This window comes from Merops nubicus, unplaced genomic scaffold (genome assembly GCF_000691845.1).
Source record: "Merops nubicus isolate BGI_N331 unplaced genomic scaffold, ASM69184v1 scaffold10156, whole genome shotgun sequence".
NCBI classification, from domain to species: domain Eukaryota; kingdom Metazoa; phylum Chordata; class Aves; order Coraciiformes; family Meropidae; genus Merops; species Merops nubicus.
The window spans coordinates 1-26,216 of record NW_008616924.1 but is presented as its reverse complement, the minus strand read 5'-3'; the positions used below and the strand labels follow the sequence as shown (position 1 = coordinate 26,216).

General features: G+C 45.6%; 1 protein-coding gene across 1 annotated transcript; it reads right to left on the bottom strand.

Moving 5' to 3' along the window:
• Positions 1–711: 711 nt before the first annotated feature.
• ATP8B1 (ATPase, aminophospholipid transporter, class I, type 8B, member 1) lies at positions 712–24,065 on the bottom strand (the record flags this gene model as incomplete). Its single annotated transcript, XM_008942972.1, has 26 exons — positions 23,883–24,065; positions 20,167–20,264; positions 19,077–19,190; positions 18,468–18,566; positions 18,300–18,361; positions 17,802–17,874; positions 17,636–17,706; positions 16,542–16,624; positions 16,050–16,208; positions 15,790–15,878; positions 14,888–15,078; positions 13,734–13,942; positions 12,894–12,937; positions 12,593–12,749; positions 11,232–11,420; positions 10,368–10,480; positions 9,723–9,887; positions 9,252–9,363; positions 8,094–8,169; positions 7,183–7,315; positions 5,755–6,040; positions 4,501–4,724; positions 3,490–3,573; positions 2,310–2,555; positions 1,919–2,057; positions 712–842 (listed from the first exon to the last, which is right to left on the bottom strand). Coding segments are annotated over exons 1-26 (3,528 nt in total), but the record flags the coding sequence as incomplete, so codon positions are not given.
• Between the last annotated feature and the right edge of the window lie 2,151 nt (positions 24,066–26,216).

The window sequence follows — 26,216 nt, the reverse complement described above, 5'->3', positions numbered from 1 at the left end:
TCAGCTGGAGGGTTCTCTCCTTAAAACCTGCTTTGGTCAGACACAAAACTGACGCAGTGACACGGCACCGCCTCAGGAAGACTTACCGTGTTACTGTGAACTCCTCACTTCCGTTTACCTTTAAATGTCTCTCACTGAGGTGGATCGAAGACAAAAACTGAAAGCTACTCCTGCATTCTCACACTGACACTTCGTTCATACCTTTTCACACAACGCTGCCATGATTTTAACTATCTCCATACCTCTGTGCTGTTTACCAGCTCCAGGCAGAAGAGAAGCAAACAGAACCCCTTCCCTATACTCCAACACGTAACAATGGGACCCCAGCACAGCCCAGATCAGAACCAAAGCCAGGCCACCAGACCTCCATGGTTTTACACAGAGACAAATGGTGAATTAGCCCACGCTGAACCGTGTGCTCAGCTTGTACACCTACCTCTGCATCCCAGAGGACATGAGGAGGATGCTGGGAGTTAGCGCACATCAAGGGCTGCTCTGCTTTGGATGGGAAGGTGTCACAGCACCAGCCACCACCCGGCTAGCAGGGGCTCTGGCAAGCCCAGCTGCCACCCCCCTGGCCGTGGGGCCTGAGCTCCAGCCTCCTGTCGTTCTCCCTGGGGCACAGGCGCCAGTTTGTCTCTAACAGGAGCACCATCCTGACTGCTGTAAGAACCTGCCAAATTCACCAAAATAACCTAAGACTCTACTCACCGTGTCACTCTCTGTAGGCCAGATTGTCAGGGCCAGGAAGCGCAGTGCCACCACAGGGAGCAAGCACACAGCCACGGACAAAGCCATGGTCAGCCAGAGGTACGGCTGCCTCAGGGCGTTCGGGGCCGTTCCTGGGGGAAACCAGCAAAAACTGAGTCATGGCATGATCAGCTGAATGAGCTCTAGAACACAGATACGACTGTAAAGGCCCAGTCCTTTCCTGAGGACCTGGCATGCAGTATGCTGTTGTGCATCACACAGCAAGCTGCCAGTCAGGGACCCTGCTACGAGGACAGCACAACAGGAGGGAGTTCTGCCAAGCCCTTCTCTCACAGCGTACCCACAGTCAGAGTGGCAGGAGGCTGTGGGACAGAGCCGTGCCTGGGACAGTGGTGTCTGTCCTGCACAGCAGCCTGCAAGGCCAGGAGTGCCCCCAGTGTCACTGGCACGTGCGTGCTCCAGAGAGCGAGTGATATTCCATAGCCAAACACCCAACCTCATGGGACTTTCTATCAAACTAAGCAGCAGTCCCAGCTTTATAAATTCCTGAAATGCTTAAAATATCCAGGTAGAAGGAAGTGCTACGTGGAGCCTAAAGCATTGCCAACGGTCAAACTTTGTATTAGAGGCAACTGCCTTTTTGCAGCTGAGTGGCTCAAAACCAAGAATATAAAATTGAGGTTTGTTATTTTGGGAGGATGTATCAAGATAAAAGGCAGCGTACACATTTGTCACTAGGTGAATTGGGAAGCACAGTTTTCCTCAGAAAAAGGTTTCCAACTGGCTGTTACTTACACTTCTGTGGACTTCCAGCAAAACCCCAAGGAGCTCCTAATAACATTTGGCTTTGTCTTTCTCTGGGTTTTTACCCTCCACTGATCCATGAGAGCCACTTGGGCAGCATGTGCCCTGCCAGATCATCACACTCACTTTACTTGAAGCTGCCCCACCAATTTTCACTTAGTTTTCATTTGCAGATTCTTACTGTTGGGCAACATTAAGCTCCAGCTCATTTTCACTGAAAGAAAATAAATAAAGCAACCTGGCCTCAAACATAAACAAAGCCCTTCCCTGGAAGTGAATTAGTATTTGGCATGATTTCCTTTCCCCGGCATCAGGCTCGTGCCAGGACATTTTGGCCATAATACTGCTCAAGTTACAAAGCTGTGTGAGACAGGAACAAGAAACACAAGACACAAGGACTGACCTGTGAACTGAAAGCCAGAAGGAAAGAGAATGTGGATTCCAGCACTGTGGAAGTCAAATGTGATACCAAAGTAAAGTGCAATACTCCCAAATACTGAAAAAGCATTAACAAAAGTCCAGTAAGATGTGTCCAAGCCAATCTGAAAATACAAAAAAAGCTCCAAGTGAGTTTATTAAGTCAAAATAATATCACTGCTCTGAAGACTGACAGAGTTTTGGTCAAGCTATCCACCATCCAGTTACACATCTGTCAGAGAGAGCACCAACAGAGAAGAGAGAGGGCAAGAAAGGGAAACTTTTTGCATATTGTTCTGTGCTTAGTAGACAAGTTTAGAAACATGACCAGAAAGTGTTTTCAGAGCAACAGAGATGAGGAAGCTAAGCTTACTTGCCTGAAAATTGACGACAAATATAAGAGAAGATGCTGCTGTGACAGCAAATGATTGATAATCTGAAGGTGCTTCTCCATCTTGTCCCATAGTTTTAAGGTAAGCTCCATATGGTATGAAGAAGATTATCAATGAAGTTATAGCTCCATGAAGCAAACTCAGAAAGAATTTCTTGTAGTTAAAAAGTAAATCTTTCTGTCCCAAAACATACAGTCTGGGGAAGCGAAGACTCAATTTGTCACTCACATCCTTAATAACAGGGGAAAAAAGAAAAAAAGTTGCTGCAATTTCTTGTTTTCAGTGTGAGCTCTGAAGAGCAAGACGCTGAACTATACAATGCCCTGAGGGAAATGGCAGATGTCTTTTCCTGTTCAGAGAGCAGCGTGGGCAGCAGGACTTTGCTCTGAGGAAGAACCCCGCCTGGAGGACATCTCCCACCAGCCCGTCGTGCACCCCGTTTCCAGGTTTCTAGAGCTTTAGTGTATTCTTTGCCAAGAACAATTTGACAAGAAGGCCCACAGTGGAGCAGCTCTTTATGGCTGGGCGTGCTGTTGGAGTCCTCTCCTGCCTGCTGAGTGAGCAGATGGGGGCTACCACTGCGTGTCCTCACTCATGCCTCTGACAAACACTCAGCTGAGATCTTGATCTGATACTAAACTGATTCCTGAGCTTTTATCACAAAAAGAAAGGACAAATGTTGATTTGCCTCATCATAAGCCTTGTATGTAAAAACAAGGGGAGAAGGCCAAAAGCATCTGTCCCACTGAAGAACAAACGCTACACGCCAAGACTCCTTATCGGATAGTCATTCAGAACTGTTCAGTGCCCACACCTCCAGCTCAGAAGGGTAAGCAGGGAATATCTTCTCCCCTAAAAGAGCCCCCTGTTGCTCTGCCCTGTGAATGACGCCACAGATTAGCAGGCACATGGAAATATTTTTAACAAACATTATTAGCACTGAAGACCTCTGAGCTGATCAGCTTTGGGTATTTCAGAAACTCTCTGCTTAGCATCTCGTAACCTCACACCTTGGCAAGAGGAACACAGTTTTAAAAGCAAAAAAAAACCAAACCAACCCCAAGAAATGCCATGTACATAAAACAAAGCAACCAGTTTTAGTGTAATTAAAGACTAGACGTTGGATGCCTGTGGATTTGTCTGTGGTTAAGAACATGGAGAGTACCTGGTCAAGCAAGCCAACCAGCAGAACTGGGAGACTGGAATACAGCACGTTGTACAGTGTGATGAACCAGTCTTCATAGGCTGTCTGCAAGAAGAGGAGGAAGAATTCTGGCACTTAATGATTTCTTTTTGATTACACCTTTCCATTCCAGTTCCTGAGAAATTTCACACATGCTCTAGCACAGCATTAAAGGAGCTGTCGCAGCGTGTTCTGGAAGGTGAGCCTGAAGCTCTGCTGAAGCTGTCCCTAGCCTGGTTAAGCTGCCCCACTCCTCCCAAACCAGCTGTGCTACCTGTGCTACATGGCTGTGCTCCCACCAAGTGTCAGTCTGGTCTGCAGCTGCACGTGTGACTGAGATGAGCACCTGGCATCTCACATACACACCTGGGACCTTGGTTTCTTTTAATGTTCTTTTCCTTTGCTCTGCCCTAGACACCTATGGTTTCCATCACAGCAGCCAGCACTAACTCTGGCAGGGCTGCTTCTCTGTCACTATGGCTGTGACCCTCCATGCTGGTCCACGCAGTGACATCTGCCTGTCTTTTGGTCATGCCCGTGGAGATGCACCTGAAGTCTCAAGGTCCTTTCAATGCTTTGTGAACTTCAAACACTGCCAGATACAACAAATACTTCTCAAGCCATTCCAGCCAGCAGTTCAATACAAAAAGGTTCAGGTTTGGTTTCCTACTGATGATGTAAACCTGCAGCACCTCATTTCACCTAGGAACATCCTAAGCAGCAGGGCTGGGAAAGGTCTCTCAAACTGCTGTGTAACAACCTCTTCCTCCCTCCCTCCCTGCCCGTCCCAATCATGACACTGACTTCAGTGTTGTGAACTCATAACCAGCTGCTTGGCTTGTAACTAACTAGCTCAGTAGTTATCCCCTGTTGCCCTGCAGGCATTACTGGTGACAACTTCAGGCTCCCATCACCTCCCAGGTTCAACCTTTGCTGTTCTGCACTGACAGGACAGCCTGCTGGCTGGTGTCACACTCGAGCACGTCTTCTTACCTGGGCAGAAAAGCCGTTAAAGAATGAATACCAGATGTGGACGAGTGTAAAAGCAAAGTTTTTGTAGAAAAAATATCTTAAGAACTTGCACATCCTAATGTAAGACCATCGCCCGTGCACCAGCAGCAGCCTCTGGAGGTAGCGGAACTGCCCGAAGGAGTAGTCACTGGACATGACAGCTTGCATCCCTTCCTGGCCGCTGATTCCAACTCCAATGTGGGCAGCTGGGTTAATGAGACAAACACCACACGCTACGTTGAACTAAGGGAGAGGAACAACATGACCCAGGGCAGATCCTCCACCAGCTCCTATTCTCTGCTTCAGGTTCCTGTGCCCCATTTTATTTCCGTGTACTGCACAGAGGCCACACTGAGCACTAACACAACCGTGCAGAAGCCCTTCCTTGCCCAGTTCTTCACTGCTCATGCCTCCACTGTCACTTGGATTCACTCTCAGTAGTTGTTCCATCAGAATGGACGCTGGCAAAATTGAGCAAGAGAGAACTCTGATAGGAAACGGCCTCAAGTTGTACCAGAGGAGGTTTAGGTTGGACATGAGGAACAGTTTTTTCCCTGAAAGGCCTGTCAAGGCCGCTCCCAGGCGGCCCAGGGCAGTGGTGAAGTCCCCACCCCTGGAGGGGTTTCCAAGCTGTGGAGATGTGGTGTGAGGGACACGGGGCAGTGGGGACCTGGCAGTGCTGGGGGAAGGGTTGGGCTTGATGATCTGAAAGGTCTCTTCCAACCTGAATGATTCTGTGATTTTATGATTCTATAACTAAGCAATGAGACAGAGCAAGCAAAGCCCTGAACAAACTGGGCAAGCACTTTACACACTTCTAACAAACTATATCCCAAGAGTTTCTTTCTTAGTGGGGTTTCCCAGGAAGCAGTTCAAAGACACCAGTTGCAATACAGGGTGGCCAATGCCTCCAGGCAAGGGCTAGCTAAGCTATTGCTTGGTTCTTTAAATCACACTTCCGTAGCTCACAACATAATAATGGGTATCACTCAAGTCCCTTCTCAGGGAACATTTACTGAAAAAGCTGAAATATATTAGCAAAACCCACTAACCATTTCATAAAGGGCTTCCTCAAAGAGGGCAAGCAGAGGCAGAGAAGCTGACAAACCCCCAGGGATGTTAACGTGGGTCACGAAATAGATGGTAGAGTCTTCTGAACAAAGAGTAACAGCAAAGAGGCTGCAGAAGAATGCCCAGAAGAGAGCTTTCCTACCCAAAGTTTTACAGCTGTCTTACTTTTAATCATGTTTACATCATTGGCACCATCCCCAATGGCCAGGGTGATAGCTTTCTTGTACTTCTTCACCAGTTCCACCACCATGGCTTTCTGCTTGGGAGTCACACGACAGCAGATCACAGCCCTGCATTCACAGGCCAAGTCCACAAAGTTCTGCTGCTGCTGTTCCTTGTAGGCTTCAGCCCTTCTTCTCTTCTCAGCTTGCTTTTGCTTCTCTTCTGCTGTTCTAGGGAATTTCAGTTTAAGCTTCTTTTTCTTCTTTTTCTTCTCTAGCAGGATTTCATTCTGTGTAACAAAAATACATTATGTTCCCTTTTCAAATGGCACTCCAAGTACAGCCCATACAACCCACAACTTCATTATGCTCCCATCACCCATTTATAGCATTTTAATAAAATGCTCGTGCAGAGCAGAGAACAAAGAGCTGCAGAATCAATGAACACGATGTACTTGGGATTAACAAAAGCAAAATGCTTATATGTGGTGTCACAGCACTTCTCCAGAGTTCAAATGACTTCTGATGGGAACAAATTCACTTCTGAAAATATTCTGATATTAAACTCCTCTCCCCCCTGTGGGCCCACCTCCTAAAGGAAGCAAGGCCATGCCAAACCCATGTGGAAGTGTCCTGGAAAGAGCCGGGTGAGCTCTGGGGCAGCTGTCTGAGCAGGGGGAGCAGAGCCCTGCAGTTCTGTCTGGTGCTCCTGCTGTTCTGCCTTCAGGCACCCCAGCCCACGTCCTGTGCCTCACGCAGGTGTATGCTTCATACTGCACACAGGACAGAGCTCTGGGGAGGGAGGCTGGCGTGGCAGACAGCCCTGAGCTGCTCCCTGGGCTCTGTCCTCGCCAGGAGCCTGCAGGAGCAGCCTGCAAGCGGGGTGGGCAACAGTCACAGAGCTCCTGCTGGTCTCTCCAAGAGCTCCCTTCTGCCTTCTGCCTCCTGTGAGAGCACTGTGTGGCAGGACGGGGCAGGAAACGCCCCTTGTCCCCACCCTTGCACTCTCCTCTCTCAGGTCAAGCAGGACTCCTGTGCCCATCCTGAGGCCATGCACCTTGTAATGCACTCATCAGTTTCTCTTCTCTTTTCCCCAGTTAGGCCAAAATCCCTGTGAAGAATAAATACCCTGAAAATCAGACTGTGCATTTGAGGGGGCTTGGCTTTACTTTGATGGCAGCCCATGGTGGTTTGAAAGGGCTGAGACATTCCTTATTTTACTGAGTGCCACTTTCAACCTTCAAAATGTCCAAAAACGTTCTTTAACATAAACATCCAATAGATGTGCTCAACAAGTGTCACAACGGCCAAAGAGTTGTCCTGGATTGGTTTAGCAAAGCAGACAAATGAACAGAGTCCTCAGTGAAGGGCAGGGTGACTTGGTGGTACCCCCAAAATGTCAAATGAACAGGAGAAAGTTTTTTGTACATACCAACCAGGAGCCAGTGATTATTAGAGCACGATCTGTACTGCCCTGGAAGAAGGGCTCGTTCATCCTGAGAGAGGAGTGTGTACTCGACTCTGCTCTGTTTCTCTGGTTTTCCAACCTGGTTTGAAGAAGAGCACTGGAAAGAGAGGTGGACACTCTTAGAGAAAAGTCAAGGATAAATTTTAAGCTAGATCAGTCCCAGACTGAAAATGTGCAAGACAGAAATGCAATGTGTGCTGCAAGGACATTTCTTGCCGTGTATGAAGTGATGTTCTAGGCAGTGCTAGAGCAACAATGAAAAGAGGATCACACTGCTTTGTAAATAAGGAGAAAACTGAAAAAGTGAGTCAGGAATAGTTGTGACACTGTCACAAGACCCTGGTTCTTCTCCCAGCCCCTTGTTGTTTTTCCTTGGCTCTAAGCATCAGACAGACCCTCTGTGGCCAAGCGGAACACCCTGTGATGCACTGTGTTCTCACAGCATGAGCTCTGCCTGGCGTGCAGGGCCGTGGGGAGGAGGAAGGACCAGCTGGGGTGATGCTGGAGTTCAGGGACAGGCAGCGAGAGCAAAACCTGGCAACTGCTCAAGATCTGGACTACAGAGAGACCTGCTTAGCCCACTCCAGGTGGGTTCCAGACTTGTCTGAACTACAGGACAAATCTAATGTCAACAGTTATTGACCCTCCTGCAAACAGGGTATCACCACCTCTGCCCACAAGTAAGGGGTTGCCTTGTAAGATTGCAATTCTGCAAAAAGCAAAGCAGCAGACAATGTACAGCTGAACAGCTGCCAAGGAATACTGTTCAGTCACTGAAGAGTCACTCTGGGATAAACCAATGCTGCTGCTGGGCTAATTTTAAAAATGGAATATTTTTAATTCCCCCAAAGAAATCCTTTGTGATTTTTACTCACCTGGTATCTTCTCCATAGCAGATTTTTGTTTCTTCTGTTAAGAGTTCACAAGAAAAGCCAATATTTTCAGCAGTTTCTACAATAGAAAAATGACAGGAAAGTATTTACTGAAAATTCTGTCCAGAGTAACTGCTGGAGCAGCCTGAAGTCCTCTTAAGTAATTTCTGAAGTTATGTTTCGGTATGAGAAGTTCCCTTTCTTTACCACAGTGTGGATGAACAGGAAATAAAAATCACAGATATCACAGAGAAGCTGAGGGGACACTTGTTGATCGCTTGTCATACAACAGTTGTGTGGCAGTGAAGGCACAGTGGGCAGTGGATTGCAAGTCAACAGCAGGGAACTCAATTTCCTACGCAGCACAGCCTTAGGAACCACACAGCGGCGGGGTGGAGAGCAGTGTCACGAGGCGTTTGGAATGCAAACCCTGTTGGGGGCCTGGAGGAGTCTGTCAGCCAGTCTGGAAGAAAGATCTACTTGGGCCTGCTTCACGTGATGGTGGAGGTGCTGTCCCCGTGTCAGAGGGGCACTGCCCTCACAGGCACTGCAAGAGGCACCAGGGCACAGCCGCTCTCCTGCCCGGCCCTGACTCTGGGCTCCGTGAGCCGCAGCTGTTGCCAGCCAGGGAGATGCCGGCGTGGCTGCACCTCCACCCAGCCCAGCATGGCCACTCCTACCCACACAACACTTGTCTTGAGCTGACTTAACAAAATGTGCTGCCGGACTGCAGACTGGTGGCTAGCAAAAGAAAAACAAACCACTGTCTGTCAGCAGCACTTGTGATTCTTTGAAAAGTATATTTTCTCTGTAAAAGGACAAGTTTTGTCCCTGCCCTCAGAGCCAAGCAAGCCCGGTGTTAAAGGCGAGTTGTCCTGCATTTGCTTTCTGCTGTGAAAAGCAGTAGCTGGGTATTCCCCTACAGAAGACAGTCACACAATCAGTCAACTAGGCTCATCTTGTGGAGAAACAGAAGCTACACAGAAATTCTAGGCTGGGATGAAATTCTGCACATTGCAGAAATTTCTCCAGTTTTGATTTAAATGGATTTAATACCAAGCTTTTCTTGAAACGTGTGCTCTACTTCTAGTTTGCATTTGTCCCAGTTTATATTCTGTCTTACCCTGTTTTTACTAGCTCATTGGCTGTGAGTAAACCCACCTTTTTTATCACCAGTAAGCACCCAGATTTTAATGTCTGCTTTTGAAAGTCTGGAAATAGTTTCTGGAACTCCATCCTGTAGTTTGTCTTCAATAGCTGTCGCACCAAGCAGCTGGGAGAAATTTGAAATACAGGTATTTAGTAGGATGAACACGTATAGAAAACTGATTCCTTTTCAGTAGAGAATGGAACTGTTCTGGATGTGTCTTTAAGACAAGGTACAGCTCGAGCCAAGAATTTAGGAAAGACAAACTCCTGCATATAGAAGTGACCACACCAAAACACACATACTAAAATACCTTTCCCTTCATTCTATTAAACACAAATATTTGGTGTGGCTCTAAGGCAAACAAAATACTGAAAAGATCAAAATCAAAATGTCCTAATAAACAAGGATAATTTAATTCTAGAAAGATCTGTTTCTTCTTATGTAAGAATAAAAGTACACTAAAAGTTTAAAGCTTGACTTACAATCAAGTTGTTTTCTATTTCCTCGTATACTTTGTCCAGAGCTTCGTCACGATTAGTTGTAGCTACACTGGCCTCCAAAAACTTTTTATTCCATGCTTCAAATTCCTCATGACTAATGTCTCTATAGCATAGGCAGAGCGTCCTGAGAGTTTCATTTGCAAAAACCTGAAAAAGAATAATAATTTAAAACCCCATATCCACAAAAAAAAGCCCGTCATTTGCAATCCAAATGTAAAAGTTAACATCGCGAGTGTTTGGTGAGTCTGACAAAAGAAATCTGACTGAAATTAGTCCTGGGTATTTCAGAAATGCCAAAAATTAAATGGTAGCTGACAAGGCAGTTTGAACTGAGAGGCTGAAGAGGTGACAAATAGAACAGAGTGCAGCAAACCAGAATACTGGTAACTATGAAAAAAAACATGTAAACAAAATTTAAGTTCACTTCTCATGGAAAGACCAGAAGTGTATTTTTAAGAACATGCACAAAAACTTCTATTGCTTTATTTGTCAGGTCTAGGAAGACTTGTAGAACCAATTATAGCTCCGCATTTGTTTTAATAGCTTAGGAAAAGGAAATCAATAAAATTAAATTCTAGATAGAAATTAACAATTTATTTAAAACCAGCATATAAAGTACAAACGTACATCTAGTGCTTCTTCTGTAGCTTCTCTCTTTAGATTCCTTGGTTGCAACCGTTCAAAAATTACTGTGTCAGCTCCTTTACAATATAGCCTGATATTTCCATCTGATTCTCTTACTGTGGAGTAAAATATGAGAGGTGGGACAAAAACTTAGAGTACATTTAAATAAAGGAATAGTTTCAGATGAGATTTTTCAGTCTTCTACTCTTAAGTACCAAAACTACAAGGTCATGTTTCTTCTTCACCATCTCTGATTTTGTTCCATTAAGTAGCTTGGTTGACAAGTGCTTTTTCTCTTCTCTTTCATGATAGGAGAGGATATTTAAACTTCCAATGGTTATGTTCTTGATCATTGTTCATATGGTACTAACATCTCACTTGCCCAGAGGAGCTGGAGCTGGGCAGACACATATGCACAATAAATGCATATACTTATGATGCACTGTAAATGTAGAATTAAAAAAAACAGATCTCTGATTCAAGCCTGACTTCCTTCCAGACAGTTCAAATCAAACCCGAATAGCTATTTCTACCTCAGCCTACATACCCAGTGTTCCACCAGCTAGAGGAACATACAACCTGTTTGTTGTCTGGGGAAAAAGGGAAACATCATCTTTGCAGCATTTCTTCAAGCTTCTGCTAAAGGGACCTGAGACTGTCTTGAGCAGAGGCCGTGTCTGAACACTGGGACTGTCCAGAGGACACCTCATCTCAAAGCCTTCCTGTCGCTACCCAGAGCTAGAAGGATAAGCATCTGTCCCAGGCCAGATGTGCAGCCCCCGTTCCCGGCCCCGCGTTCCCTTGCGCGAGCAGCTTCGCCCGAGAGAGCCGAGTGCCCCCTGCAGAGCCTGGCCCTGCTCAGCTTACCGATGACAGACATGCGCTTTCTGTCGCTGTTGAAGTCCAGGAGAGCGAGGACATCGTACGTTCTGTCACGCCCCATCTCACTGATGGTGATGGTGTTTTGTGTTCGGGAGAGAAACACGTAGCCAAAGTTCCTGGCCGCCGTAACCAGGGCCCCTTCGTCGGGCGAAGCCGCTTGGTAATTGAGCTGGCCTGTGTCTTGGGGACAGGGAGGGGAGAGAGCCAGGACACGCCTGAGTACCACAGCGGCACTGGGACAGCATGGCTGGAAACTCACACCCATGCCTCTGAGAGCCCAGAGCTGTGCCAGCAGGGGCCCGTCCCGCTCTGAGGGGGGTCTGAGACACTGCTGCAGCACTCGATGGCCCTGCACGCAGGAGGAGAGGGACCAGGACCCCCCGCCCCCCTTTTGATTACACCTGCTTTCCAAACGAGGGAGTCACTGAACCCTCTTCCCTCCAGGTAGAAAAGCAAAACCTGTAACTCCTCTGCCTCAAAACAAATGTAACTTAAATATCTTAACTTCTCAATACATTTAGTTAAGTATTTTCAAAGGAAGCTCCAAAAGACAAATTCTTGGCCACAGACACCAATGCAATGTAGTGAAAACAACCCCAAAAGCATCAGCAGAAAGAGCAGGAAAAGACAGGAGACTGCCAGTTTCACGGAGACCTCGCAAAGATGGGACTAAAGCAGTGCTGCTCTTCAGTGGTTTAACTGAATCTTCCAGCCTTATTTTTCACATTCATGAATTCTTAATAGCTGTTCACTTTTAAATTTAGTTTCTGTCACAGTTTTATTATTCTTTTTGCTGATTTGCTGCCAATACTCTTAGACCAGACATACATGATTACTGTATGTCTGTGGGTCTGTGAGTCAAAGAAGGAGCAAGAACATGAAACCCTGATGCTGAAAATACTTGTTCTTCCACACTGAAAACAAGCTTCCAAATGTGTTTTTACTTCCCCATGTGCATGTGGAAACAGACTCTGCTAGTGTCATTATTGTTTTATTTGAGGTTTACACATCTGAGAATTTAAAAATTTAAATTTCAGAGAGAAGAGCCGTAGCATAGAAAGGCCAGACCTCTGTGTAAACTCCTCCCCAACCTTTCTAAATTTGCTGTTATTTAAGACGTGCATTTGCCACAACTATAACTGTCCTAAAGACAGTCCTTCTTCCATAAAGGGTCAGAGAAACTCAGCACAGGGATAGCATCAGCTCTTGCTTTAGCTTCACCCAAAGAGCAGGCTGACACTCCTTCTCACTGACAGGATCAGCGTTAGTTTCAGACCTCTCCCCTGTGTGACTGCATTGGGATTATTGTCTCTCCTTACACAAGAAAAAAACCCAAACATACTCACCATCACAAGTGTCAACCATGACTGTGTGACAAATGGCAAGCAGAAAAAAGAACTTCTGAATTTCTGGCTCCTTTCCAGATTTTATTTGCTCTATCAGATAGTGATCATAGAACACGAATTTTCCGTCTGCATACTTGTTCCAGCTGAAATCCACTTGCTGCTTGGAAAATGTAATAAGAGAGTTTGAGTTACCTCGGGTGCCATTGCTTTGTGCCTGCCAGCATCTCTTCATACTCCGTCAAGGGAACATTCCCTGCTCTACAGGCCGTAGGGACTTCAGTGCCAGATCAGACCAACCTACCTCTGGGTGGCTCTGAAGCTGCCCTGCTCCATCCCGGCAGTCTCCTGCGACACAAGCACCATCAGTTGAAAGGCACAGGACAGAATAACACAGTTTTTACAACTCATTCTCAAAGTAAAACATATCTAGAAAATCTACTGCACTAGAATAGCTCAGATTTTGAAAAAAGCAAATTCATTCACAGCTGCAGTACCTCTGTATACTAGTGACACCAAAGCAAATGTAAGGGAAAAGCGTGTGTGGTGGAGTTGTAATAAAACATCCATCTTGGCTTAACAGGTTTGACTGTCAGAAATTCCTCATCTCTCTTCAGAGAGAGGGTGTTTAATAAGCACATGGAGTCAGCACACTGTGTTCGTCGTTATGTGAAGCAACCAAACAGGGCTTTGGAGCACATACACTGCGTATTCTAAATGCTGAAATCCAGACTAGAAGTGGAAGCAACTAACTGCAAAATGGAAAACTGATGTTCTTGTGAAGCTTTCTTATTGTTTCTACATCAATTTTGTCCCTGAACTTTTTCTACCAAAAGTAAAGCATTCTTTAAATTACTCATTTCTGACTTCCCTGCTGGAAGTTTCCACTCAGGTCCATCAGTTTCCACTTTTTAAAGGGGGAAACGGTGGGTAAACCCCAACGATTTAATTTTTCACCTTTGAAGCTTTACTCAACACCAGGGCTAAATCTTGGGAGTTCAGGTGAGACTGAAACGACTGGTACATGCCCGGTTCCAGACGAGCACTACGATTCCAGCTCCCCCGTGCAGGGTGGTCGGGGCTGCCGCTCGCCGCGCGGGGACCTGCAGGTCCTGCCCCTGCCCCGGGCGTGGTGCAGACTTACCGTATCTCTGCCCGTTGATGCAGCACTTTTTGAACGTCATGATGTTCTGCGTTAGCGTCCCTGTCTTGTCGGAGAAGATGTATTGGATCTGCCCCAGCTGCTCGTTCAGCGTGGTGGTCCTGGCCTTGGCGGCCGTGTCCTTCTCGGCGTAGTACATCTGCAGGTCCCAGTTGATGAAATAGCTCTGGCCCAGACGAATCACTTCCACGCTAAATGAAAGACAATTCATTTTCTCACTCCCAGCTCCATCTCGTGTTTCAAAATTACATTCTACCAGATCCAGGGGACTCGGAATCTTTTCCAGGACTCAAACTGCCTGTATGGCCCAGGAGCTTACGGCAAAACCGCTGCATTCACCATCGCAGAGCACATCACCCCTGCACAGGCCACTCAGGCTGTCGTCAGACCACACAGCCCAGCCACAGCACCACTGGGGTGTCACAGCACCACTGGGGTGTCACAGCACCACAGTAACTGGGGAAAAGCCTCCACGCCTTATCAAGCCAAAAGCATCGATGGTGCTGCTCCCTTGACAAACAGAAATCCCTCTTGGCAATAGCATTTTAAGTACAACACGGAGAAGAGCCAGTAGGAGGCTGGATAACTTCAAATATGCTACAGACAGGTTTGTCACAGGCAGAATTATTTATACTGCATGGAGCAGTAAGGCCTCTCCTTTAAGAACAAATCTGGAAAATATGATATTTCCATTTTAATTTTTATTTTTCAAGTAGTTTCCTTCATGCACTGTGACTGCAGAATTAGACTGAAAAGTTAAATGCCAGTGGGATCAAGTCTCCAGTTTGGTCAGAGATCATTGCTTGGGAGAATTATTTCCTTAGTTGAAGTATAGAGCATATATGCTTAACACTGTATGAAAAGCTTGATATCTTTAAATTCTGAGTCAAAGATCCTTGAGCGATGGTTTTATATGGAAGGAATTCAGATCACTTTCTGGTAAAATCTCAGTGAAGAGGGTGAGTGTATCCAGCATCTTTACAGTAAGACAGAGAATTAATCTGCTTCCCCAGCCAAGGGGAAGCTGCACTTGTTACCACCAGTGGGAAATTAAGTCCATTCACCATTAATCTATAAATGGAGTCATTCACCCCATCACCAGTTCAGCTACTGAAGTCCAAGGTAGAGATACCTACCTCACGTAGAGGGAAATGGGAACCATGGTGTTCAGAACAATGATATATCCCCAAAAGTTCAGGAAGCCACGATAGGGAGGACTGAAGTCTTCTCCGTCGTAGAGGTACCAAGATGAGTTGCCAATCTGCTGCTCCCAGTAGGTGTGCCCGATGGCCAGGCCAGCTGACAGCAGGATGAGGACGACAAAAATCTGCAGTGAACAGGCAGAGGGGCCCGTGACACTTCAGAAACAGCCACTCCACCTAGATCCCAGCTCTGTTCAAAGCAGACTGATTATGAACAGGCCATTACATGTATTTGTAAGAGGAAGCGGAACAAAACTTTCCTACAAAATGGTCCCTTCAAATAATCTGGGCTCTAATTTTAGTCTGTTCCCCAAGCACCATTTTCAAGTTTTAACACTTGTTTCAGCAGGCAGCCAACAGGGGCAGGACTGCAGCTCGTGCTGAGATCAGCACCTCTGCCCACCAACAGGCCAGCTCCGCTCTCCCTCCCCGAGCCAGGGAATCACACGGAGCAGAGCGTGGGCCGCAGGGCATGGAGCATTCCTCACCCCCCGGTGCTGACCAAGGAGAACCACGGCAGGTGTGGAACCTCTTGGGCTGAACAGGCCTCTGAAGCAGCATCCTCGGGGCTCTGTCCAGCCAGCAGAAGCACCTGCAGCACTGGGCTGAAGCACTTCTCTGCATCGCACTGGCTGCCCTGCACCTGCAGCTTCAGGGTCAACAGCGAGGCACCTTCCTAGAGCCCCTCCTACTTCATCCCAACTCATCAGAGCAAAACAAAGTGGAAACATACTTATTACAACACAAGGAAAAAAAACACAATTTCCTAAATTTGCATTCCCTTTATTCACTTAAAAATGAACTCAAGCATCTGAATTGTATACAAAAAGGCTTACAGTATAAACCATGTAATTCATAAGGGAGTCAATCTTTGTCCTTTTAAATCTTGTCTTTCCACTATTTTTCATTATTTTTGTATCAGCACCTAAAAATGAGAAAAAAAAGGAATGCTACAATACACAAACAAGCACTAGTATTACTATGTACAAAACTAGGGTGCAAGATATAATCAACATTTATAAAATAACAGTGTAATTTCACTCTACAGGGCATGCTTTCAGTCAGCAAATATTATACACAGTCAGTTCATAAATACCTGCAAATATGACCAGTCCATGGCAGAAGTCTGTATTCCTGATTTTACATCCACGTAATAAAATCTTATCAGCATCCAGGGAATAACTCGTGTCTCTCCAGAACAACGTCCCTGCAAACTTATCCAGCCGGTTATTAGGTTCTTCACATTCAATCAGACCTAAAAAAATTTGGAGGAGAATATGTTTAATTCTTAATTAAAGTTAAATGAAAATGCGTTGCTTTGTGCCCACCACAGAAGTAGTTTTACTTCATGAGGCTGATGTTTTGAGACTTCCATGGCAAAGGTCTCATCTTCAGACACAGTGTTTTGCCCAGCTGCACAGTTCCTCGTGCAACTTGCCTACGCCCCTTGTGACAAAAGCCAGGAAGCCACCAGCTCCAGGACCACAAGCAGTGCTGGCAGCACTCCCCACCCCCCCACGTTTGGGTCACTGGCAGGGCAAACTGCCTGAGCAGCCTCCGGAGAGCTGTGGAATGGGGCTGCACACACCATTGAACTCGGCCATCGCGCCTTCCTCCTGGAGACATCTGTGTGTCACCTCGAGTGCCATTTTGAACTTTAAGTTAGTCTCACTAAGGAGAAAGGATAAAAAGGCCATGTTATTAAAAACGTGGATACAGGAAAGAAGTTTGAACAAAATCAAGATAAGGAAATCAATGTGCCACAGGTAGCAGCCTCCCACTCCCTCCACCACGCAGAGAGCGGCGTTTTGCAGGCGTTGTAAGCCATTGCTTTGGAGATGACTAAAGGCTGAGCGAGGAGTACACTGCTCATTTGGAACAACTAAGAGGTCACCTCATTAGGTGAGGTCTGATTCGTTACAGATTTCTCTAAAAGAATTCAGCACTAGCTCTCCTGACAACATGGACTCAAACAACATTTACAAAGCAATGTGGCAGAGATGGTGGAATTTATTCTATCTAAGCAGTTCCTACGAAAAGCTTCCGCAGAACAGATAGGTATTTTTGTTTTCCCACTCTGACAGGGAATAAAAAAAGTTTAAAATCATACAAAAGTCCAGGTTGGAAGAGACCTCTGGTAATCAACAACTGAACCTCCTGTTGGAAGCAGGACCTTAGGTGAGGTTAGCCAGGCCCCTGTCAAGCCAAACCTTGACTGTTTCCAGTGAGAGAAATTCCACCATTTCTCTGGGCAATCTGCTTCAATGGTGAAAATTATCCACCCTGAGAATAATTATTCTTGGATGCAGACAGAATTTCCTCTGAGGCAACTTGTATCCATTGCTTCTTGTCCTGCCAGTGTGCATCCTTGTGAGGAGAGTAACTTCTCTGTAATTATTTTTGAGATACTGGAAGATTGATTACATCACCCTCCCCTTCTCCAGGATGAATAAATCCCAAGTCCTTGACCCTTTCTCCCTACATCACGTTCTCCCACACTTTAGACACCTTCATGGCACTCCAGTGGACCCTCACCAATTCTTAATGAACCCTGAATTGTGAGAATCAAAAACTGGATACAGTTTTCCAAGTGTGGCTTAACAAGTGACAACTAGAGTCTGAAACACACACTTTACCAGTAAGCCAAAATTAAATCCAAGAGATCCTTAAAGAGAGCCTTACCCATCTAGTTCAGCTGTCTCTACATAGCAGAGACTGTTCGGTTCTGAGCTGGACAGCAGCAAAATATCAGCCTAGAAAAACAAGTCAGTAAACAGCAAATAAATCAACACCAAGATTCATACAGGACACTGTAGAAACAAAAGAGAAAAATACTTAAAGCACTTACAGGAACGAAAGTATTTTTCTTCAGACGAATGATATCACCAACTTTAATATCTTTCCATTTTGTTTTTTTGAACCTAATATCAAGAGAGTTCAATAATTATTACTATTTAGTCTAGAACACCTTGCACTCTATAAATCTTGAAATATTGGACAAGTACAAAATCATTACATCTCGGGGAGCTGTGTTTCCCCTTTCCAGCAAACTGCAATTAGTCAAGGGTCTATAACTTAAAATTCAACCTACCTCTTCTCTTCCTTCTTCACCTATTTATGAATTTCTGTCCTTCTTGCCAAAGAAATGGCTCTTAGCACAGATCTAGTGCCACAGAATTGAGTTGAAATTACTCCTTTGGGCAATTATCTCCCATTTTCAATTAGGATTTCACACAGACAGTAGAGGACAAAAAGCTGGACTTTCCCTAAGACCTAAGGTTTAAGGTCTGTGATGAAACTTCGTAACAAAGCAACACACACTGCTTACAAAGTGAGCAGCACAAACCTCCCATCCTTAATGACTTCACACGTCCTGTTGTTAACCTCGTTGTCCATCCTGTGTCGAGCCTGAAAGCCAGGAGCAGAGAATGTACTCCCTACAGTGTATCACAGCTAAAGAAATTAACTACACCACTTTCTTTTGCTTTCCACATTAACAAAACAAGTTTCTTACAATGTCATCCACCAGGTCTTTGACTGCAGTTATTCCCAGCACCAAGAGCAAGGGCACCAGCGTTGTGTACCACGACAGGGTACTTATCTGGGGAATCGACTGCAAAAGGCAAGGGAGATCAGCTTAATAGAGGATTATCAAGCAAGCTCAATTCAGAGACATTTAATAGTGATCTGACTATAACACAGGAAAGAAAAACAACACATCAGAAAGAATTTGAAGTCAGGTTGTGAAGACAAACAGATCTCTGAGGGGAGAGTCTGACCCTGCTGCCCTCCTTCAGCATCAGCTTCTCTTTAACCACGGTAGTTGCTCCTATTTTCTGATTCATGAGTGGAACTTTAGGCCATCATGTTTTACAGAGTAAAAGAAACATCTTTTTCCCATGAAATTCATTAACTCTGCAACCAGCTCATCCCAGCTAATCCAAAGCTAGGGTAGGGCTGTCCCAGATCTCTGCTAAGATGGGTTTAGTTTCTGCAGTAGTTCAGATACAGCCCCCTATGAAGCACCCTGCGGTTTCCTGACAGGAGAGCACAAATTTGTGTCATAGGTACTTTTAGCACCTCAAATTCACTTCACAGTTAGTATTCTCTCTGTCTGTCTTACCTGCAAAATGAGAAGAACAAGGAAATAGAAGTTGGCTGCTCTTTTAAACTGCTCAAACAGGTTCAGGGGTAGAAAAGTGACCGGGTTGTACTTGTATGTCTTAATTGCATTTCCCTGTTGAAAAAAACTACATGTCATTCACAATAGCAGATTCTTCTGACATTAAAAATGTACAATGCATACCTTTAAGTAAAGATCTATATATGCAACATCACTATTAGAGATGCAATTGGTCTCAGGCATCAAACTGCAGATAATGAATCCAGATATAAAGGACTGTTAATTAGACTTACTCAGGAGGGAGAAAGTCAGATCCAGCAAAGGTTGACTCTCATGAATGCCCATCCCTATCTAGTCCAAGAATGAAGGATTTCCATACAAATTGCTCCAGTTGTAGAAGTTTTACTATTAAATGTTCATATTCATGCATAAGATAACCCAAACTGCCTCAAGTCTGCAAGGCAGGTGTCTGAGCAGGTACAAGGGAACCACAGGAGCCAGTACCTCCCAGATAAAGCTGGACAGCCCACGTGTATCCCCACGGTCTCAGCCTCTGCCACTTGCAACCAGCACCACATACAGGCACCACAGCTTTCTTACTATGAAAACTTAAAAAATTAGAAACAAGAAAAAAAAAAATTCAACCTTTTGTCTTGATAAATGAGATTAAAATATCTCCCTTCTCATAATTAGGTGGTGACACTGTTTAAATTACTAGATATTCCCAAACCTCTGTTTTTAAGACTGTCCCAGTCTAGCTTAATCAGGGTGTTGCTTAATACTACACTGAGACCTCTTACATGAAAGATGACACCCATGTGTATACTCAACAGCCATCGTTGAGCAGATAAAACTTGGAATTTGGACTCAGGGCACCTGGCTTCTCTATCTTAATTCCCTATCTTAACTTAAACGACTCTCTCAATACCCTGATTTGCCATTCACAAACCCCGAACCAGTTATATTTCCCCACCTTTGTGGAGATCCTAAGGAAGTGCTAATGGTGGCGTTCACACTAAGCACCACAGGTTCTGGAGATCACACCGAGGTTAAGAAACTATTCACCCCATCAAGCACTGTTAGCACTTACTGCATATTTGCTTTTTTTGAAGCACAGAAATACTGTTCTCTTAAACTGGGGCTGTTCGTAGAAGCGTGGATCATTTGCTTTAACTTGCCAGCTGCAGTCTGGAAGAGACAAGGCAAAATGGGTCACCACCTGATGGTACAAACATGGGGCAACAAATCTGCCAGTCCCAGCTTTTCTGCCACGTCCCATCTTTTAAAGGTACTTTCAGCTGAAGCAAGCCTGGTACCTGCTTTTTAGTACATAGTGTAAAAAAAGGTTTTTGAGAAGTTTCCAGGCTACTTGTCTGTAATTACAATTAAAGTATTAACTGAGGTAGGAAGAAATGTTGACTAACAATTTGGAAGTTCTACAAGAAACTGGAAACCTCTCTGAGTAACATTTATTTATGGTAAATTCCTTTCTTTCCCCTCTTTTGGTCTGCTTTTGTTACATCTGAGTAGCACTAAGCACCCAAAGCAGAGTTTCTCTCACCGTCTAGAAATTAAAAAGTCCACTCAACTTTTCAAAACAGTTCTTCCATGTAACCCCACTGCGCCGTGTTTTTCATTTACAACCATAAGGATAGGTAAAAATCTGAAGTGCTCATTTTATTTCTTCAGCCATCGATCTTGTTTGATTGCTTGAAAACTCCAGAGTATATGGTTCTATGATTCTATGAATTGCATTTTGCTAAAAAATTTAACTAAGCAAGCGATGTCTGCAACAGCCTTCTAAATTTTGGACCAGAAGCTGATGAAATTGCTTACAGAGCAGCTGAGCAATCTTTACATTTTAAACTCTTTAAAATTTAAAACCTGACTTGACATACAGCCTCCTCAAGGAAAGAGCTTCTAGAGGGCTTGCTAACAAGCCACCCATCGCTGCCTTAAGGTCCCTGTTGTTATCTAAGTCCTACAAAGTCCATCTTTAACTGGGGTCGCCTAGGATGTACACAGCTTTTGGCTGAGTGCTATTTACTGCCAGAATGCCTCCTGCTGACAAGTTATTTTCCATGCCCCCTTTTCCACAGGGTCCTTTCAGATCCCTCTCTTGCCCTCAAGCCTGCACCACCACTAGCCCTATGAATCCTGCTACCCACACCCTCCAGTTCAGGCTCTGCCCACATCACAGAAGCTCCCTGCTGGACTCCTTCAGCAAGTTCTAAAGCCACGGGCAGGCTGCTCTGCCTGCCTGGGAAGGACAGGGCAGGCAGTATTTTGAAATCCATCTCTCTTGACTCATCAGCCAAGTATCTCCCCCTTTTCTCCAACCCACAGTAATTATCCTTAATGGATGCTCTCTTTGATTTCATGGGATTCCTGTGACCTAAGCACATTCAGCACTGCAGAGTGTGGATGGGCTGAAATTCCCAGGGTGGGGACCCTCAAAGAAGCTCGTTTGAAGGTGCTCCTGGGCTGCTGTGAGGGCCACAGTAAAGCAGCCACGTCTGAAAGGGCTGACTCGGGCCCAAAAACTCAAATCCAGACACAAGGCCTTCTTTTCTCCACTCAACACATAAAGCAAGTTCTTGTCTGATATATCCAGGATCTTTACTGTGACTGTACAACTTCCACTTCCAGCACGCTGGTTGCAAGCTGAGAAGTAAATAGAGAAACATTTCCCTTGCTGTAGTATTTAAGATTGCATGAACAAAAGCATACAGCAGATGGTGAAGAGACACTGCCTGCCCTGGTCAGGGCTTACACAGAAGTGCTGCGAGGCACAAGGGGTTAGCTGCCTTACATAAAATTTAGCAAAAAAATTACTGCTGGCCCAGGTCTTGGTTTAAAAGAAGCAAAGCATTACTGAAGTGCATGGATTGAGCAGGTTACTAATGACAGGACTGGAGAAAATTGCAGATGCCTACAAGAACATTTCTTCACAGCAGCCAGAGGAACATTGCAGTGTTGATAAAAGCTTAGCACCTCAGCTGGAAAACTGGCAAATAAGGCCTTCAATAAAACCTGCAGGAAGGAAACTCCCCAAAATTACCTTAAACTGCTTGAAAGTGATATTAATACCTAATATTTTGGAAGCTGTATCAGTAATTCATCATCTTTAAAGGAACATACAGGGGGAAATGACTTTGTTGAGAGGAAAAAATAAGTAGCAAAAAAGGATGATGTTTCTGTACCCCTGCCTAAATATAATCAGCTACTGAACCAGTCAGTAGATTCTACAAAGCTTGTGCCAGAGAGTTATCTATTAACCAGAAAAAGCAGGCAAAGAGGATTTAAACAAACAGAAAAAAAAACCCAAAGGGTCTGAAGCAAAAAAAAAACAATAAAAAACCAGAAAAAGCAGGCAAAGAGGATTTAAACAAACAAAGAAAAAAAAAAAACCAAAGGGTCTGAAGCAAAAACACCCAATAAAAATCTCACAAAGTTCATCAGCTGCTTACAAGTTCTATGACTAGAACACCGGCCTACCGAGCCCACAGGGCAACACCTCGTACCTCCTCAGACTTCAGCCCCAGCTCCCAATTCAGAGGAACTCTGCCATACCCACAGCTCTAGTCCATACTTTGGAGAATAATTTGGGCAATGTTAACTGTATAGACTGTATAGCAGGGACTTGTTATGCTGCAATAGCAGGAGGGCAGAATCAAAACTCACCTCCCTGCTCTCAGATTCTCTCCAACTCACCAGGAAAAAGGAAAAGGCTCAGTATGCTTCAGGAAAGAAACTGAAGCTGTAGGAGGTTCTAGTTCACTTTTGTTTCTCTCTTTTTCTTTTGGCTACTAAGTCACAAAGCAAACCTGTGGTTGCTGGTGTACTCTGTCTATGAAATAAAATATCTGGACACAAGAGGAGGAAGCCAGGGGAGAGAGCAACAGTCACGGTCAGAACTCAGGAAAATACGACGGAAGGTGAGAGGCTAAGACAACTGCTTTTATTCTACAGACTATGTTACCTCAGTCATCATAAAAAAAAAAACCAAAACATGTAATAGATGAATAAACTGAAAACACATAATAGGTGGTTATAAAATGAGAGGTGATCAGTTGTTCTCTACAGCCACACAAACAGGAAGGAATCTATTAAACAGGCAGTGATTAAACAAAAAGTACTCACATTGCAACACTGGGGGATAAAAAAAAAAGTCTTTAGGGCAGTTACAGACTTTCCTTGGACAGAGCTTAAGAACAGGTATGTCTCAAACGTGCCAGGGAGGCTCCTCCCATCTCTGTTCCTGCGCTGGCAGCAGCACACGGACTACACCTGACAGGTTTCTTCAGCCTCCTACTCACCTTATATTTCTGTGATTCTGAGAAACTACTACAAACAAAGAAAATACAGGGCTACAAAATTAGCATTGAAGCTAAAATCCCATCTGCACAAGACTTAGAAATACAAAGCAGGGGACAGCAGATTGGGTTATGCTGCTCCAGGTTTCCAGATGCTGGGGAAGACAAGCAAAGTTCCGTTCGAGCAGTTCTCAGAGCCCAGGCTCTGTACACCCAGGGCCTGCCTTAATTAGTGGGAGGCCACCGTGCAGATCATTAGCTTTACGCAACAAGCAGTGGCTCAGAACTCTGGCTGCAGATTGGAATGAAGCTGATTTTTGTTCTGACGTGTTAAACTGAATTGCCATCGGTTACTCCCACACAGATTCAGATCAGCCATTCCAAATCCTACCTAACGAATAAGAACAAAAATCAAATGGACCCATACACAGTTCAGCCTCTGTATCCATGACCATTTGCTTCCCAAATCAAGTTTCTGCCAGAAACGTACCTTTTTTCAGTGGCTCTTGGCTCTCCTCAGCCTTTCCACGGGTTCTGTTTTGCCCCGGCTCGCCTGCGGGCCGCCGAGCGTCCGGCTCATCCTCCGTCTCGTCGTCGCTGTAGGGCACCACCTCATCGTTCGGCTGCGAGTCCTCCTCCAGGGTGGTCTCCGAGTCCCGCTCGGAGATCATGCTGCTGGCACCCTGCGAGGGCCTTATGAAAGTTGGGGACACGAGTTAATGAGCTGGAAACCGTCTCTCTGTAATTTTACTCTGTGGATGCTGGTCACCAAAACCCACGTTCGAAACCTGTTTCCCTGGCACAGAGTAGAGCACGGGCTCGGTTTCCAAGCCCAGGCCAAAGTGATGAGGCAGTTACTTCCCCAGGCAGTTCTTCACTGCTGTTCTGCTGTGTGTAATGACACGTGCTCACACGACAGACCGAGGGACGCCCTGCACGTCGGGATTTGTCGGTGCAAGATCCCACAGCTCGGGGCCCAAACACCCGAGGGGCTCATAACTCATCTGTGGTTCAACATCAAGAGCTGGAGCTGTGATGTGTGTGCACGTACCTCTGCCTGATGCTTTTCCAGAAGTACACGTGCTCCCTAACCCTTGAGCACTAGCACATTATCTCCCAAATTGGGACCTCCACTTTCCATGAGGTTTATTTAAAATACAGCTCTTGGGTAATTCCCAGCGCTGTTGTGACTTGGGCTGCTGCCGTTGGCTGTGATCTCAGACAGGGGCAAGACAAGTAACAGGGGATCCCAGCCTCCTCCAGCACTTGAGCTCACCGAGAAAGCTTCTGCAGCTTAAGCTGTCTGCTGCAGCACACAGCGTCCCATGAACTGCTTGTAAACAAAATCCAGAAACCATCTGCTCCCATGTACCTCCCCTCCAACCAACATCTACCAATAACCAGCTGCACCATTCCTGGGTTGTCTTCGTCTACATCTGGCCAGTTAGTCACCTTGCTGGGTGTCCAGGCATTTTAATAACTGATCTAGTGCAAGGGAAGGGTTCAGGCCACTCCAACAAGTACATCCTGTTCAGTTCTAACTATGCAATACCCAAATTTGTTGTACTGAAGCTTAAGTTACTTAACACATGTTTCTGCAGAACAACACAAATATGCCTGAGCTGTATCAGAGGAGGGCTGGTCTCCAGCTGAGCTGTGCCCATGTCCATGCCCCTTTCAGCTCTGCCCCAACACTGTGGACCTCTCCAGCCATTGCTGGGCCTGATCCTAACCCTGAACTACACATCAGTTTCCTAGCTTGGCCCTGGACCTGTCTCATCCACATGGCATTGCCTTATGGCCTGGACTCTGGTTGGACCTGGCTGCCATCTCCACACCAAGTGGGGCCTCTCCCACTTGCCTCGTGCACCCTGGAACCCCGGTCGCTTGCCTCCCCATGAGGAGCAGCCCTGCTCTTGCTGCTCCCTGAAAACTGTGACATCAAATCAAGCTAAAGGATCACTGAAGCTAAGGAAGGTAACGTGGAGAGCAGCTTGCTACCAGGTACCTGTGATGTGACCCACCCTCAGGCAGAGCCTGCGGGTGTGAAGGCCAGTGCCACCCAACACCCTGCATGCTGTCACTAACAAAACCAGCAAACGCTGGGGCTGACACCAAACCCTGGCGACATCCACCTTTGTTTCTATTTTTGCAAAGCTGAACTGCCTCCTGTCCTTAATATCCTTTATAAGAGAGATAAATATTACATGAGCACTTAATATGCTACTCAAGTGACACGGCTGCTGGCCGGGAGCCCAGCACACACAACACTCATGAGCTGCACGCAGCAGTGCTGGCCCATCACACAGGCTGATGTTTCAAGTCTGCTACTTCACAAAATAAACCAAACCCACCAAGTATCACATGAATGCACAGTTTGATTTAAAACGAATGGATACAGCTTCGTCCAAGGGCCACCTGAGCTGTCTGAGGCTGCCCACTGACGTGGCTGGCTGGGAATATAACAGCTGGTCACTGACACAGTTGTGGAACCTGAAACTTCTCTGAAAAGATCATTTGTTTTCCTGAATAGTCTTGGAGCTAGGGAATTCACCTCAAGATACAGCAGATTCAAGCTCTAACTCAGGCACCCGAATACCTCATGGTGGCATTTTGGTTTATTTCTCCTCTTTATACTCCTTTTATTTTTTCTCACCTACGACCCCATTCCCCAAAAATCTCTTATTGCATCTAGTACAGAAAGAAAGAAGAGTATCAACCAGAAACCTGAACCAAAACTTTATCTCCAGAGCAACCCACGGTTAGCAGCTTAATCCACGGGCCCAGGACAGCTTGTGAGGACCCCCAGCCCCTGGGGCGCGGC